General features: G+C 36.4%; 1 protein-coding gene across 1 annotated transcript in view; it reads left to right on the plus strand.

The window, feature by feature from the left end:
* The first annotated feature begins 10,055 nt into the window (after nt 1–10,055).
* LOC131037665 (AMP deaminase) overlaps nt 10,056–18,166 on the plus strand; it is a 92,904-nt gene continuing 84,793 nt past the window's right edge. The window contains exon 1 of the mRNA XM_057969846.2: nt 10,056–10,902. Within this exon, the coding sequence (XP_057825829.2) occupies nt 10,506–10,902 (397 nt within the window). The 5' untranslated portion in view covers nt 10,056–10,505. The remainder of the gene's footprint in view (nt 10,903–18,166) is intronic.

The following is an 18,166-nucleotide window of genomic DNA, read 5'->3' on the forward strand; positions in this document are numbered from 1 at the left end:
AAATAAGAAAAAGATAATTCCTGCGGCAACAGAGTATGCAATATATCAGCGGCTGCAGGAAAGTCCAAACTTGCAATATTCGAAACCAATTCCTGCAATTTTTGCTCTTCTATAAATTCATTTATCAGGATTTTATAAATAATTGATTCCTCATCATATAACTGCATGAGTGGTCCATGATTAATCATCATAAGGTGATTAATAGAGTCAATTTCTTCAGATTCTTCTCCCAAGATAGGCCAAACGACTTGTTGTTGTTCAATCTGGGGTTGTGCTAGAGAATACAAGGCTAATGTTTTTGTAGAACTCCCATCTGAAATAGTCATATCCCTTGATCTACACCCAATATATGCATCAACTGTAGCAAGCCAAGGTCTACCCAAAATGACCAAATATCCTCCCAATGTTGCCTTTAGAGATAAAATCATAAAGTCTGCAGGATATTCATAGGAATCTAGAATAACCACTACATCCTCTATGATACCATCAGGTCTCACTGTAGAGCCATCAACAAGCTGTAGAACTGTGGGTGTAGGCCTTAAACTATTGATCTCAAGATGTTTTTGTATTTCCCTTGTCATTACATTAATGGCTGCCCCTAAATCAATCAAAACATTTTTTATTTGACTGCCATTAATGACTACACTTACAACAGGACTACTTGGATCAAAATACTTTGGAATGACAATCTTACCTAACATAATATTGGCTAGTTGACCCATAACATGCACTATTTGTGGATCCTTTTTCTTTATGCCAGTTTTTTTTAGACATGCTTCTCTCAATGCCTTACCATATATGGGAACATCCTTTATTGCTTGCAACAATGGAATTTTAACATAAATGTGTTTTAGTTGATCAATAATATCAAAGCTTTGTTGTTGTTCAGTGGGGACTTCTTTTTCTTGCAATCTATGGGGAAATGGTGGCAATATTTGATTATGGGGTATTGTATTTGTTGAATTAGAGATTTCTTGCTCCTCATGTACCTCAGTGATAACTAGACGAGAGGGATTAGGTAAATTTGTTCCAGATCGGAGGTGAATGTCATCTAGTGATAAAGAATAAGCTGGGTACTGATTAACATCAGCTGAATAAGCCTGTTGTTGCTGCTGAGACTTGATATTTGGATTTGGCAACAGTTGAGTAGGCAACTGTGTTGGTTTAGGCGGTGCAGCAGTAGCTGCAAGAGGGGGCATTAAAGCAGGAGGTTGTGGTTGCTGAATAGGTGGCTGATAACTAGAAGATTGGGGTGGCCATGGTTGGCTTCCCCTCCATTGAGAAGTAGGTTGCCAATTCCCTTGAAACTGGTTTCCTTGGCCCTGAGGTGGGTACCAGTTTCCCTATGGCTGCTGCCATGTAGCATTTGATTAGCAAAATGTTGCCCTTGGCCTTGTGAGCAATACCAATTTTGATAGTTACCAAGATTTTGAGAATACTGTGGTTGCCATTGGTTATTTGGTGCATAAGAATTTCCACTATAACCAGAAAAATAAAGTGGATCAGGTGGCATACCTTGTCTTTGAAAATTTGGTCTTCTTTGACCAACATAGAAGACTTGCTCATCCTCACCTTGAATTGGCTTGAAGTCAGGTACCTCCACGTTTGTAACCATCTTACATCTGCAATCTTTCTTTCGTTGTTTACAATGAGGACAAAATTCTGCAAGGAATGCATCAGCTTCCTCATGCTTCTTCTTAGATGCCAGTGTATCCAACTAGGTAGCCATATTGTTTATAATGTCCTCCTTGAAGTCCTTTAACAGATGACTAAGTTCCAATCTAGAAACTCCAGTTCCAGATGCTGACAATGGTGCCCCTAGTTTAAATCTCCTATTCTTCTTAGAAGTAGATCTGGAATACTTCTTGCAAATTTGTCCTATTTCAGCCCAAGTGGATTGTGTAATATCACCTCCTCCCATAAGATCCAAGGAATCGGTGCATTCATCACTGATTCCCCTCAAACATATCAATTTGAGGGAATGTTCATTGAGAGTGCTATGCTTGGACTTTTTGACACTAAACAGAAACCTTTCCAGGTAATCTTCAAGACTCTCATCTTCAGTTTGTGTCATTCTAAAGATATCATCCCCATGAGGATCAGTACCTCTACAATAATATTTGTATTTTGCAAGAAACAATTGTTTCATCTCATCCCATTTATTGATTGTGCTACTACCCAAGCTCATAAACCATCTCAAGGATGACTCCTTCAAAGTGGCAGGAAATTTTTTGAGTCTATGGGCATCTGTAGTATAGTCAAAACTCCTATAGAGAACATCAAACTCAAACAAAAATGTGTCTGGATCCTCTGTTACCAATCCATAGAATTTAGGGAGTGAAGATGCTGGAATGTTCTTGAGATTAGCGTTATCATGATGATTAGAGATGGGAAACTCAAACGTTGGACCTAGTGGTGGTGGTGGATTATTCCCACTAGGAGGAGGGTTCCCTTGCATTAGACTTGTGGGGTTATTACTGTAGGAAATTCTTCTTCTTGAAGACCAAAAAGGAACTGAAGACTATCTTCCAAAAATTCAGATTCAAGGTGATTCAAATTCTGTGGAGCTTGGTAAAGTTCAGCAAAAGGATTTATATCTGGGAAATTATCTTCTACATGATTAGGATGAGTGAGCAGAAATCTACCTCTGGGGTCTCTTCTTCTTCTATGCATGCAGATTCATGAAATTTTCAAACAATAAGGAATCTAAAAAACAATTAACTAGAAACTATAATAACCATGAAAGGTTCCTAGTTTGATACCATCCCCTTCAACGACGCCAAAAATGTCGTCTACTCCAACTATAATAATAATAACTCTAATTAAAATCTCAACCCGAAGTTTGGATATTCATCTGGTAAAGTTACTATTTTCATGGCTAGTGTTCATTTAGTTATCAATCCAGGGACACAAAACTTGAAATGGGTCTGCACTATATATGCACAAAGCTCCTTCAATGGCTATTTTGCATTGTTGCAGTAACTAACATTACGCGGAAAGGAAAAGCAAGAATGGAAATTATAGAAGGCTACAAGAAAACTTATAAAAAACAATGCTGGAATGATCTAATATAAATAATAGAAATCACTCTGTTTTGGCTTGGCTGCAGGAATAGTCAGTGGATCTATTTCTAGTGGCTGCAAGAACAGTCAAGGCATGAACTTCTACTGCAACTAAAGAAGAACTAATTTCAATGAGCATAAACACATGATCACTCACCAGGTGGGCCCCCTTAGATGAGTGATATCAAGCTTCCAGAAAAATACTTTTAGCAGATCATAACAACATATCTTTTATTCATTGCTTCCTGAAAATGATTACATATTTTAAAAGAAAAACTCTAGAATACTTATCAAAATTCTCTGCTCTATTCCTTTATATTCTGTCTAACATCTGAGAAGGAGGAAGAGCTTATTAAAAAGCAAAGATCAACTACAATGGACAACTCAAATCACGCCCAAAAGAAGAGGCGGATGATTGACTGATGAAGAACATAAGTAGAGCTTGGTTGTAGGAAACGTGGATCTAAACCGAACCACAGTCTTTACATGCCGTAGTGATATTTTGCGAATTCAATGCCCACTAGAGTTAAACTTTCATAGTGTTGCGTGGCTGCTCCGCTCATGCCGTACCTTGCGCTCGCTTGGCTCCTCTTCAGTTTGATCTCTAGTTATTTCCTACGTGATTCTTCCTTCTTCAGGCGCGAAAGGAGAATATCAACTGCGACATCATTTATTATCTGCCCTACAACAAAAATAACATACAAGGACATGCATACGTATTTTATTTAATTAATACATTCATTAATTCACATATTATATTACCCTAAATAATCTGCATAGCAACAAGAACAAATCACTTGGCTGCAGGAATAAATGGCATGGCTGCAGGAATAGACCGACAAATTTCAAGCATGATTTCATAAGTTCAGGTTTAACACATGGAATACATATAATCAATTTACAATACTTCACTACTACTATGCAAACCAAAAGATGTCAAAAACCTAAGAGTTTTGATGATAAAAACATGACAAAGTCTCAACTTATCACATGCTACATCAGATTGGAACGTAGATTTGTATTGGCCAGACTTACATGCACTCATGCCAGGTATAACACCGTCAAATCCACGTGAAGCTCAACTATGGCGAAAAAAAATGTCATTGATTATCCACATATTGTTGCACAATACATGCATCTACGAAACTCCAATTTTAGAAAACATGTCCTTGAGAAAGGATTAGATGTTAGAAATTACTGGTATCGATATGAATGGCAACACAGAGGATCTGCACATGTACATGGATTTCTCTGGATACATGGATCGCCAAACATGGATAACATTGATTGGTCGAATGATGTACAACAAAAAAATGCAGAAAAATATTTTGACAGCATTGTTCATGCATGAAACCCTACAAAAGATAGACATCAATGAAATTTGCATGTGTGTTTGCAACTATTCGATCTTTGCAAAAAACTTCATTATCAACATCCTTATAAAATCATAAATTAATCGATTCAAAATTTATTTGCAGCCATTTTGAGATTTCTCCTTCCATCCATGTCTAAAAAACACAAGACAACTTGTAGATGCTGATTTTGACAATGACTACGAAGAAATACTCAACACAGTTGAAAGACATACGATGTGCAAAGAAGGAGCATGTCTACGTAAGAAAAAAGAAAGAATGGTTTGCAGGTAATGTTTTTGGTAAGAAATTTAATTTAACAACAATTTCCATAATAGAATACATTGAAATATTATACAACCATCTGACAGTTTTAACCAACAGATACAACGCTCTGTGGCCAATTAATTTGCATGGTTAAAAAATGTACAATGATCCATAGATGGGTGAGAAGAAGTTTGAACCCACATGAAATGATGATAGAGTAAATACACACAATAGGTACCTATTACGACTTTGGAGAGCAAACATTGATTGGCAACCCGTTCTCTCAAGACATGCAATAATTAAATACATCGCAAAGTATGCAGCCAAATCAGAGAAAAGTTCTGAAACATACCAACAGATGTTACTAAGGTTGGCAATTATTGAAAACCCAGATGATTCTGCAACAAAGGCTTATCAAAAGCTACTAACTGAAACAATAATTGAGAGAGACATTGGAGCACAAGAAACGAGCCACATGCTATTGGAATTGCCATTGGTAGAAAGTAGCAGAAAAATTATTAATTTGAATGTCTCCACTGAAGTTTTCAAGCATGTGGTAGAAGATGTTGAAAAAAATGATGAAGAACAGATAGTCTCATTCATAGATGCATCTCGAAACAGGCCATTTTCTATGGAAGCAATATCATTGATTGATACAACAAATTCACGGATATACAATCCGAAAAGAAAAAGTGAGAACAAATGGAACTTGCGGAAAAGAGCAACTATTGTCAGAGTATTCCCTAGGTTCGTGTCCATTCCCACACGTGGATCGGAGAAATGGTTCACATTTTGTTTTTTAGAATTGCTACTATACAAACCTTTTCGCAACATTGAAAGGGACATTGGGAATAATAATGATACAATACAAACAAATTGGGATAACTTCAATTACGATCAATGGCACGTGCAATGGAGAATAGAAACCGAGAATGATGACAACATTGAACTCTCTGAAAATGATACTAGGCAAGAAGAAACAACAAAAAATGAGTGGGAGATAGTATCTAGGCTTCACCGTGGCCAATTTATGCAAACTTTAGAGTTAGAAATGCTCTGCAGGAGGGACTTAGATAAAGAGACAAATTGGTCCACTGATTATGAAGGTGAGGAATATACTGACAAGGCCGTGAATTTCATTGCCACCATCAAAACTATTGGTTCTCTCATCCATGATGATATACCACAGATTGTCAACTATTAGAACCTCAACAATCAACAGGAACAAACACTCAATATTATCATTTCGCACTACCTCACAGATGGAACAAAGCCTCCTTTATTCATGATAATTCAAGGTACGGCTGGAACGGGAAAATCACATTTAATAGGCGCTATAAATGAAGCACTAAAAAATGTTTCCATTCCAAATCGATCTCCTCTACTTGTGCTTGCACCAACCGGAGTTGCTGCCTTCAATATAGGAGCATCCACCATTCATTCAAGACTAAGAATACCCATAAGAGATTTTACAGATCTTCAGGGAACAAGACTAACTACCTTCCAAAAGGAGATGACACATGTGAGATATATCTTGATCGATGAAATGAGTTTTATTGGCGAAAGGTTATTGGAGAACATAGATGCATGTCTACGCCAAGCTTTTCCTTCAAATGCTAATGAAAATTTCACAGGTATGTTTTCTATGAAAATTTTAAAAATTATAATTATTTCATTCTATTTCAACTATTGTACTATAGAAATGTTTAAATGTGAATATCATGATACATACAAAGTAAGGTAGTTAAGAGTTCTAACAAAATGTTAAGGAATATCCATGATTCTGGTTGGCGATCTTGGACAATTGCCTCCGGTGAATGATAGGCCACCATATAATAGTAGAAGACGGGCAAAAATTTTGTGGGAACAATTTAAAACTATTATTACTTTGAATCATATCTATCGACAAGAAGGCCAAGGCAGTGACCAAGAACACTTTCGACAATTGCTAATGAACATAAGAGATGCAAAACCAACATTGGAAGATTGGATATTACTAATGACAAGGTCTTCTACGACAATTGATACAACAACCAATCAAGAATTTGATAGCCGTGTGCATTTATTTTCAACAAATGACAATGTTCACAACCACGACAAGAAAAAAATACAATCATTAAAAAATCCAGTTGCACGCAACATTGCATCAAAAGTACCGTAGACACCTAAAATTGTCCAGTCATTTTATTTATTTAATTATCTTAACCTAATTCTTCTATTAATTAAATAAATCTTTATTTATTTAATTAATTCATTTATCCTCTTCTAGCCTTATTTCTCATTTGGCTAAATACATTTATTTATTTAAATTATCCTTTTCCTAAATTAAATAAATATCCTATTTATTTAATTAATCCCATTTCCTCTATTAATTAAATGAATCTTTATTTATTTAATTAATTCATTAACCTTTTCTACCCATGACACATGTCATTCATCTCTTAATTCATACACTACCTACCCTCTCATTATTTTATTATTTTCTCTACCTACCCTATAATCATAGCCGACCATTTATCTTGTACACCTCTCAATCTTATCCCTCCATTTCTTATAGTGTCTTCTATATAAGGAGATGCTTCCTTCAGTATCAACCCCTGGACATACACATTATAATCAAGCATCCTAACATTCAAATTTTCATATGCGATCCTACTTGCAACCACACTCCTGTTCTTTGTTGAGCTCTTGTGCACATAAAATCTGAGAGCAAATATATAAAGCAAGATCAATGGAGATAGGAAGAATGGAGATCCAAACCCTATTGGACATGTGATGGTATAATCTTTGTGATTTCATTTGATTTGCATTGTCTTAGGTAATCTTCATATGTTATGATGGATCTTTGTTGTTGTTAGGCTAGGGTTTTGTGGTTGAATTCATTTAGTCTTTCAATATTGTTGTTATCCATTTTCACCGTATACAAGTACAAAATTTTACTGCTAACGAAAGTGGAATGGATGATGAACTTGATGTAGAATTATTATTATCCAAAAATGTCAGAGTAATGTTGACATCAAATCTATGGATAGAAGCAGGACTTGTCAACAGAGCTTTAGGAAATATTACAAAAATTGTTTATAAACCCGAAAGTGCACCACCTCAACCACCAGCATACATGTTAGTTGAATTTGAGAATTACTCTGGACTACCATTCGATGATCGTCATCCATCCACAATTCCAATTTCAGCAATTGAAAGAGGTGGTTCTTTTCAAATACCATTGCGCTTGGCATGGGCACTAACGATACACAAATCTCAAGGGCTCACTCTTCAAAAGGCTACCATCGATATAGGGCCAACAAAAAGAACCAGTCTCACGTTCGTGACAATCTCTCACGTGAAAAGCTTACAGGGCCTACGGATCATGCCACCATTCAGCTATGATAGGTATGAGAAATTGAACAAAGACAAACAAGTCGTCAGCAGGAAAAGAGAAGAAGAAAGGCTTCAATCCATCGAGAACAATTCACGTAAGTTTTGCTTTCATGAAGTACATCTATTTTCCACTTACTTGAATACTACTATATTATGAAAATTAAAACCTGTTAATGACAATCAATATTTTCAATAATAAGAATGACAATCTTAATCGTAATTTGCTTTCTTCTCACATGCCCTAACATAAAATTGACGACATGGAAAACACAATGAAATTTCTATGACATCAATATCACTCTGTACAAATGAAAATGTACATTACTCCCCCTCCATATTATAGAATAAGGTTTTCAGTTTTTCCAACCATTAATTATAAACAATTTTACCTCTAAATTGGCATATTTTAAAATGTTAATATTAATGTCAATTGCTTTTGTTTTTAACAGGTGCTTCATAAACCCAAAGACGTGGACACAACTTTTACATTCATAAGTACCAATTGTAAAATGTATTGCATTGACTATCACTGCAATATATAATTGTATTACCCTTCCAATTTATATTTCTCTACTTGTATTGATGTTGAATGAATTTGTACACATGTTGGAACAAACCACACTTCACTCAGTGTTCTCAAATTTGATCATCACACGCTAAATTTTTTTCGATTCATGTCCGCTACATGTACGGTGAGTATGGTGATATAAAAATCATTCTGAAATTGGAGTATGTTTTAGAAATGTATTTTATTAATATATGAAAGTTGTTCAAAATATTTCAATAACACTCACTCAATTAGTTTAATTGATTATTAATTGAATTAACACTAACAACTAATCAATTACTTAAATATAATCAAAATTCTAATGACAATTTTTAACAAATCTTTTCAAATTCAAATATTTATTATACTGATCAAATATGAAAAATGTATTAAACTCAATTTATTTTACTCGAAATGTTTAAAATATTCTAATACCTAAACGAACACCATCACCCCTATGACCATAAATCCTAAGCATAATTCCTATGCATGATTATCATTAATCGTAACTCTGATCATAACCCTAAATCTACACATAAACCCAAAAAATTAAGTCGAAACCTAATAATACAACAACCTATTTTTGTATTAGCTACTTATTTAATGTCTGCTACCTTCTGCGGCCACTGCTACTAGCATATATATATTCTTATTATATATAAAATACGCCGACTCATATCCTTCTCGAGGCGCCTATTTTTAATCAATTTTATATCCTAATGTCAAATAAGCGCCAAGAGAAAGATATGAGTTGGCGTATTTTATATATAATAAGAATATATGTATGCTAGTTATATTAGCAACGATGAACTTACATGAACATTACAAAGACAACACGTGTGAACACTCTTTTTTTTTCTCAAATTTTCATAATTAAAATGAAAAAACCATGAAGAAAAATATAAGAGTCAATACAAAAAGCAAAAATCACGGAAAATGTTATTTATCAAATCTAGATAGAAAAACCAAAAAAATTACCTTCAATTTGCAGAAATTAATAAAGAAGAGTTCGAACGAAAACATTAATTTCCTGCCTAAAGACTAATAAAACTATTTACTAATAACTACCTTCAAAATTGCACCTTCAAATCATTTCGCCATATTTTTTTGGACCCACTTCAATTAAATTGTCCTCCATACTAAATTTGCATATCCATGCCTTTTATAATCAATTTATATTTTTTAACAAACTATCCAATACATGTCACGTCACATTATATAGGTCTTCCTAAATTCTTAATCGTATTTTACAATTAATTAAAAATATATTTTCTAATAAATACAGGCTACAAACGGTCATTTCAATCAAAATCTGACAACTTTCCTGCCAGTAAACCTGTCACAACAAATAATATGTCCAACCAGAAAAAATATTAAAAAAGAGCAGTTACGTGGAACTTTTTCCTAGTTATCCTTTCGTTTGAGATGACAGCGGGAAGTGGCGATCTTTTTCGAAAAGAAGGCTTGTTATCGTTTTCGATGATAATGGGAAGGGGAACTGGCAATTTTAATGGAGTACACGATTGAAATAGAACATTTTTAGTTGTATATGCCTAGTGGCTGTAACAGCAAGCATTTAGGGCATCCTCGCGGAGGAATTTCATTCGCCTACAGCGTATTGGTTGAGGATCCCGAAAAAGGATTGTTTATTTTAGTGAGACGTTTATCCGACAATATCACGCGGGAGATCCCACAAAAAGTAGGCCACGTGGCAGCTGGGTTAGGTTTTCTGTTAACGTCAGAGGAAGGTAAAACAGCTTGAGTGCATCGCCTCATATCCCAGCTGTTTATGGAATCGAAACGCAATTTTAATCCGTTTAATTGCGCGTCGGAGTTGCCGCGCCATTTTGAATTTTTTTTCTGGAACGATTGCTACTGCTGTTGCTGTTAAGCGGAGCGATGGGGTCTTCGTCGACAGGGAAGGATGGCGCGGCGTCGGCCCTGCAGCTGGGAATGGCAGCGGCGCTCGGGGCTGCCCTCATGGCCGCATCCGCTTTTTACCTTCACAAACGCAGCGTCGACCGCTTGCTCCAGCAGGCCCTTGAAGGAACCCTTGGTGGCCAAGAAGAGGAGGACGAAGAAGAAGAGCACCTTACGCCCAGGCAGCGGCGCAAACAACGCAGTAACAGTAACACTAAAAGGAGGTCTTCGGGGAAGACGGAATACAGGAGCTCGATCTCAATGCCTGACGTGACCGCCGCTGGATGGTCCTCTGGGGGCTTCGATAAGACTGCCTCCTTCGGCAGCCTCACTACCATTCCTCCTGGTCTCCCCAGGCTCCAAACTCACCGTGAAGGTCAGTTTTCATTCATAGGTTATGGATTATTGCCTTCGTTTTCCTTTTATATGAGAAGCTAAATAAACACAATTTTGACGCCTGCATTGAGGTGTTTCTTGGGCCAATCCCTTTATTCAGTGAAAACTTCTCGGCACTTGGTCATCCGATGAATTTAGCGATTCTAGATATTTCCTGGGCAATTTATTTTGATCAAAGTTGAACTAATCTTTTTCTGTCATGGATGGCTTTGTATTCATTAATTTTTGGTTTGGAGATTATTCAGATATTCTTGAAATAAAAGCCCTTTAGCTATTGAATTGTATAACAGTTTACATTTTTGGAGTATACATTATTTCTTCTTCTTCTAACAAACCTAGGGAGTGGGCAAAATGGTCGGTTTGGGGAAGATAGTTGGCGAGGAGCCAACAGCGAAAGGATACTTACTTATCCTAGTGGGTAAAAATATAGAATGTATCTGTGAATCACGGCGAGGCCATAAGCACTTCACCACATATCGGAAGTATACTCACTCTTCCCAGTGGGTAAAAAATAGAAAGTATATCATGAAGAGGTCATAAACACTCCATCACACCAGGGCGCATACATCCATCCTTGCAATAATAAAACCAAAGAGGAGTTCAATAATCTCTCTCTATCTCGCTCTCTCTAATTGAATTGGACATCTCCGTAGACCCAATCCTACAACCCAATCCTACACCTTAGTGTGGAGACCAAGACTCAGAAAGAAATCTGAGCTGCATACTCATAGACATTGATTCTTTATAATCAGTAAAAGGAAGAATACAATACCAGATTAGATAGGGTATAATCAACCCCACGGTAACTTATAATACAGAGATGAGAAGCCTTGACATAAGCCTTAGAGAGGAGTGCTTGTGATTTCCAAATCCAATTATCTTAGGAAAAACAACATTGGATAACAAACCAAACAGATCCAGACCATAATGACCCCACACAATAATGACCCCACACATGAGATGGTTGCCATTAAATGAAATGTAGCTCGAGCAGCTTGCATACTCATACCTTTATACAAGACACCTCTGCCTCACTAACGCTCTCTCAATAAAATTCCTCGCTGCGCAGAACCCCAAAAATCAAGGAGAAAAGGAAAACAGAAGAAAGAAGTGTCCCACGTGCAATTGTACATATGCCAAGTTCATCTAGCCTGTGCATTTGACATATCCATTGTCTTTGTACTCAGAACCATATTACTAAACTCTGGTTAAAAAGCTTCATCCATGTTAGGTTGAGGCAACTCATCTTGGTACACCTCAGGGGCAGATCATATGAGACAGGAACGTTATCTGAATTCCATCTAGGATTCACTGAAGCAGAGAAGATAGCATGATCAATTTCAGCCATTCAGAATGCAAAGATTGAACCAAGCTCACTTGTTCTCATTCTTTATCCTTTCCTCTCAGTCTATCAACCCCAGTAAACAAGCTGAGTTCGCAGATTAACTTATCAAAAACTTCTCTCACTGTTTGTGATTTCCTCCCAGAAACAAATCTCAAACAACAGAGAGTAGATCTTTTAGCTCAGTCAATTAAAGATAGATCTCTTCTCACCTTTCTCTCTTCTTTCAGACAATTTAATCCATGGCTGAAGTCCATTTTAAAAAAGAGGAAATGGATATGGAGGAGGGATTGGGCAGAGCAATAGAAAGAAAACCATTCTAGCATCAACCTCAGAGCATAGAAGAAGTGACTAAAGTGTATAGATTTTAAAACCAAGAAAGTGTTAGATAATATTAAAGTATAAAACCAATCTTATTGTCCAGTGTTTGGCATGGACATGATAAGAGGTTAGAACTTTCCTGTTTTAAATCTAAATCTCCAACCCTTAACTTGTAATGGGTCATTTACACCTTCCTAAGACCTGGAAATACTTACTTTTAGAAGATAAAATCCTATTCTAATGATGTTCAGGCAGAAGTAATAGAATAAGGGAATGAAGTTTTAAAATGAACAAACTCAATCTTTCAGATCTTGCTAGGAGGTACCGAGTATAAAGCAGATTCATTAACCCAATTGAGCATGATGTTTTTTTTTGTTAAAGTTATATAATTGCTTACAAAACAAATGACAGTAAGTCTAGATTTGCAGAGAAAGTGCAAGAATTCTGATTAGGAAATGGATATCTCAGTTTTAATTTTGAATAACAATAGTTCACACATATATGAAATCAAACAGCATGAATTAGATGCTGCAATCATGCATACAAATGTCAGAGGTTCAAATGTATTCTGCAATCACAAAACTCGCATAGTGAATGCATTGATAATGAATGAATCACACAATATTATAATAATAGGGCTTAAATTAATAATATGTTCTAAACTTCTATGCTGTTATTAATACACAACACATTACCATGAAATTTGCAGAGAACAAAGCTTCTTGAATTAAATTTGTGAGAATAGGAGTGTATCTTTCTACAAAAGATTCAAAATCTGCATTATTTCTCTTAACCCTTCATCAATGCTATTTCACATATTGATAACAGTAGTCTGGGCATTTGCTCTTGCATTTTCAAAGAAAACTGAAAAGCTGCAGCATTTGCTGTTCTTAGATAGTTAAAGAAAATCAATTAAACATTGATTTTATTTAGTGAGTACCTCCATCCTGAATATTATCATTTTGCAGGCGATTTAGAGAGAGTTTATGTAAGACAAATTAATAATATCCTCGCTGTTCATCTTCTTTGCCGTCTCAAAGAGGTCACCAGCTCTCTGCTCCAGCAAGAAGTTGTTGTCTTCTACCAGTGTATTGGCCCTTTCAATCTTCCTTGCTGGTAACAGGCAAAACTCGTCCAAAATAGTGTTGCTCACTACCTTTGTTCTAATAAACTCTTATCAGGATTGAACTAACACTGCGGAGCATAGCTGCTGCTATGCATCAATGGCGATCCAATTTCTCTCCAGTGCCTTTAATTGAGTCAAAATTAATGCAACAAATAGTGAATCTGCCTAAGTTTTCCCATTTGATTCAATTGTTTGTTCATCTGGGACAGTTAGGTTATGTCACTTACAATTTTTTTAAAAACACTAGCCCTCAAATTCAATGAAGGTTATAATGTGAATGTGAGGTCTGTTAATAACCTATATTGTGTTGCTTCTAGGAATTCTCCACCATTTGAACCTTAGCTGCTATCTCACACAGTTAATTTATCTTGCCCCTATTCTTTCTCCACATTCATAACACTTTAGCCAATATAGAGTGTGAATCCAGGTATGTTGGGTACGTAAGAACCTTCCAAAATTCAAATTAGGGTTCTGATGGCTACCGAATTTACCTTTTGCCTTTGAATATCTTGTATCTTCTCTTTTAGGCCAATCAAGTTGGTTGTAAACTTTTCTATCTCTTCCTTATTACTCCTTGTGCATATTGGTTGAGTGATTCAACCACACAAGTGGAATCTATCTTCTTCCTATTTGGCACCTAGGCCACCACCTTCTTTGCCTCCTTTCTTCTTGGTGGTGATTCTTTTGAATTTAATAATTTCATATTTTATTTCAGTAGCTGGTCCTCATATTGTCACGTCCCCTTTTCTGAGTTAGTATCACAAAGAAGACCTCTAGCCTATCCCCCATTTCCATAGGCTAAAGGATAGTGCAAGGGAAATAAATTTTAGTATTAATTTAAGTTGGACCTGGCCAATTTTATTTGTGGGGGAACTTAAATAATATTATTTTAATAAATTGCAAATAGTGTTTTCAAGCACTTATATATAAAAAGTATTTTTAAATACTTGGAGGAAAAATAAAATAAATGAAGGGCCTGACAAAGGCAACTATAAAAGGAGCGGTTGGATCCTAATTTCATCATGATTGAAGTTATCCTCTTTGTATGCAATTTTCGAATTTGAGCAGCTCGTACACAGTCTTGAAGTTGAGCACTCCTAGACATGAATTAGGTACATTAGGCACACCGCCAAAGTGAGTGTGAAATTGTAAAGGTATTCAATTTACTACATTGCATCTCCACTATGGCTTTATTGAAGATTTAGAAGCAATTTTGATAACCACCTTTGATTCCCTTACGTTGAGGAGAGCTCAACTCATTGGCTGGTCAATGGCTCATCATTTCTTGAAAACAATTTTAACGACTCTACTCATGTGATAATCATTGGACAAATTGATGATGTGGATGATTGGAATGGTTCTGAGAAAAGTGTTGTGTTGTGACGTTTTCACACATCGCCCCATTGCAAATGGGGACCCCTTACTTTTTAGGTCCTCTTGGTGTTTTAGTTGTGTTTCTTTGGGTCTTTTCGCGACAGCCTCTTCAATCTCCTTGTTTCGCAAGTGTTTTGGGGTCAATTTGATCAAGTCTACAAGTCGTTTGAATAAATTTGGCCAAGTCTGGAACTTGTTTTGTCCATTTTAGGGTTTTGCCCTTCAGACTTGGATTTGAGGCCTTTTCTTTTAGGCGTTTGGAAAAACTGAGCGTTGCATTGGAATCAGAGCTCTCCAAGGGATCCGCTAGTGGAACTTGAGCGAATTTTGAGCAACTTTCTATTTTTGGAAAGTTCCTATTTTTTTAGGGATTTCACTGCCTCTTGGATTGTCTTTATTTCACCAAAATCAAGCTTACGATTTTTAGTAAGTTTTTATTTTTAATAGGTGTTGTCTTGTCCTGTTTTGCCCTAATCTTAACATTTTGAAATACTTACTATTTATAGTAAGTCTATTCTTGGCAGGTTCATCAACAAGTAAGGGCCCCGACACTAAACATTGAGCATTATTGAACATTTCTAAATCCGGAAAGTTTGAAAAAGCATGCTTTTGAGCAAAAAATGGCTAAGTGTGGAATTCATTCCAGAAGTGGAAAGCACTGAAAAATCTTCTAAGTTTGGTAGAGCAAAAATTCACTTCAATTCCAAAGATGGCATCCTGATTTGGAAATGAGCTAAAATTGACTAAGTCTGGAAAATAACCAAGCAAAATCCTTCACCCCATTGAAATGCATATCAAAAGTGGATGGGCGCTAGATCATGGTCGTGGAGGAAGTTTTCCTCCACCATAGTGTTTTAGCGCCCAAGAGTTAGGTAGAGCACTCAAGCAAGGGTGTGGGGGAATTTTCCTCCACACCACTTTTTCCTCCATTGTGCCAAAACAATGCCCAAGTTGGATGTAGAGCGCTAGGAAAGGGGTGTCAAGGAAAGGCAAGAAATTCAAGAATTCCTCCATGCCATGTGTTTAGTGCTCTAGTATATAGGTTGGGCTTTGAATAGAGGGAGTCATGGATTTCCCTCCCCAAGCATAAATTCGTCAAGACATCAAGTTCAATCTCGAGGCATCATGGTTGGGTCAAACAAGGTCAAGTCCAAGCCAGAACCTTAGACCAAGGAGAGGAAGAAAAATTTCATAAGGCATGAAAATCCTCCATGAGGTTATTTTGGCGCTCATGTCAAGGAAGGAGCGCTAGATTCCTCCACACCCAAAATTCCTCCACCACAAGCAATTAGTGTCCAAGTGTGCATCAGGGCGCCAAACCAAGGGAGGGAAGGAATTTCCTTCCAAAAGAAAATTCCTCCACAGGGTCATTCCAACACCCAAGCTTGAAGGATGAATTCCAAGGCATGGAGGCAAACCAAGAGAGGGAAGGAATTTCCTTCCAAAAGAAAATTCCTCCACAGGGTCATTCTAGCGCCCAAGCTTGGAGGATGAATTCCAAGGCATTGACATTTGGGGTCAAGGATGAAATTGAGAAAAGGAAAATCCCCTCGGAATTTAAAAAAAAAATCCTCTTTTAGGCATGAAAATTCGTTCGAATTTCAAGATGATGACAAATTTGGCTAAGTGAGAATTTTCTCTCTTTTGGACCCCAAAACTCAAATTTTGAAAAATTCCTAAAAAGTAGGAAAAGTGAAAAATTGACTAAGTGTTGGAAATTCCTTCCTTCAGGACAAAATTCCAGGAAAGTGAAAAATTGACTAAGTGTTGGAAATTCCTTCCTTAAAGACAAAATTCCAAGAAAGTGAAAAAATTGGCAAGTGTTGGAAATTCTTGGAAAATGTGAAATTGGGCTAAGGATTGAAGAAATTCCTTCCTTAGGGAATAAATGTACCCAAGGTGAAGAATTTCATGGCACAAGGAAAGTTGGCTAAATGAGAAGATTTTCTCTCTTCAGAGCTCAAAACAAAACAAAATTCCCTAAGCATGGAAAATGGTCAGTGGTCAAGAAATTTTTTATCTCTCTCCAAGAATTCCAGATGAGCAGGATTCCTGTAGGAGCGGATAAATTTGTTAAAAATTATTCCAGGGTAGGAAAATCTTTCAAAATGTCTTTTGTGAGCCCAAAATGGAAAGATTCTTGTAAAAGATGAGTTGGCGACATGCAAAGAGAATATTCCATATTAATGAAGCACAACCAAGAAAATTCTAAATGACAGTGTGGTCCATTTGCATGGCGAGAATTTATTGAGTACATGAAGGCATAGTGGCGCATTCATTGTTGGAATATTTGACCAAGGTGGTGGCTAATTCATTGCATGTCAGCTGCTATGCTTAATGCAGTGGTGGAGCATCTTTTGCATGTAATTGATTTTAAAGGTGATGGTGCATTTATTATACACAAGGTGAATTTGAAAGAAGTGGTGCATTTAATGCACAATGGGTGCCATTTTGGGTAGGAAAGAATTTATTGTAAATGAGCATGAGGGGCATTTAATATTTATTCCCACCTTGTTGCATCATGTATGTGGAATCTTTTGGGTCAAACCCTAATTAGGGTTTGCATGTAATTAGGGCTGAAGGCTTATGTAAGTGGGTGACCCCTTCATTTGTAAGGCAAGGAGATTTGTATGAAATTGTTGCGATAAGTTTTTGAGATAATAACAATGATGCATTGTTCTCTGATGATGTTCACTTAAGTTATATGCATGGTTTCACCTTCCTCACTTTGAGTAGAAGTAGAGTATTGCTTTGATTTCAATGGAGAATGTAATGGTGTTTGATGAATTTCCATGGTTCATACTTTTTGCATCTCGTTGATTATAAGTTGCAGTGTAAAGTTAGCCTGAGCCACTAAATTTGTGTTAAGTTTGATTGTGAATAGTTCTTTGGATTGCGCCATGTTGGGTATTCAAATGCACTTTTCTCAGTGTGAAAATCCTTCAACATCCTCAGAAGATTGCATCGGTTCTTGCAGAGTTGTAGTAAATCTTGGCAAAGCAGAATTTGGTTTATTTGGAATTTGTCCACTAAAGCACTATCTATTGATATCACTGCCCTTAGCAGTAGATTTAGATCCTT

This window comes from Cryptomeria japonica, chromosome 10 (assembly GCF_030272615.1).
Source record: "Cryptomeria japonica chromosome 10, Sugi_1.0, whole genome shotgun sequence".
Classification (NCBI taxonomy): Eukaryota; Viridiplantae; Streptophyta; class Pinopsida; order Cupressales; family Cupressaceae; genus Cryptomeria; species Cryptomeria japonica.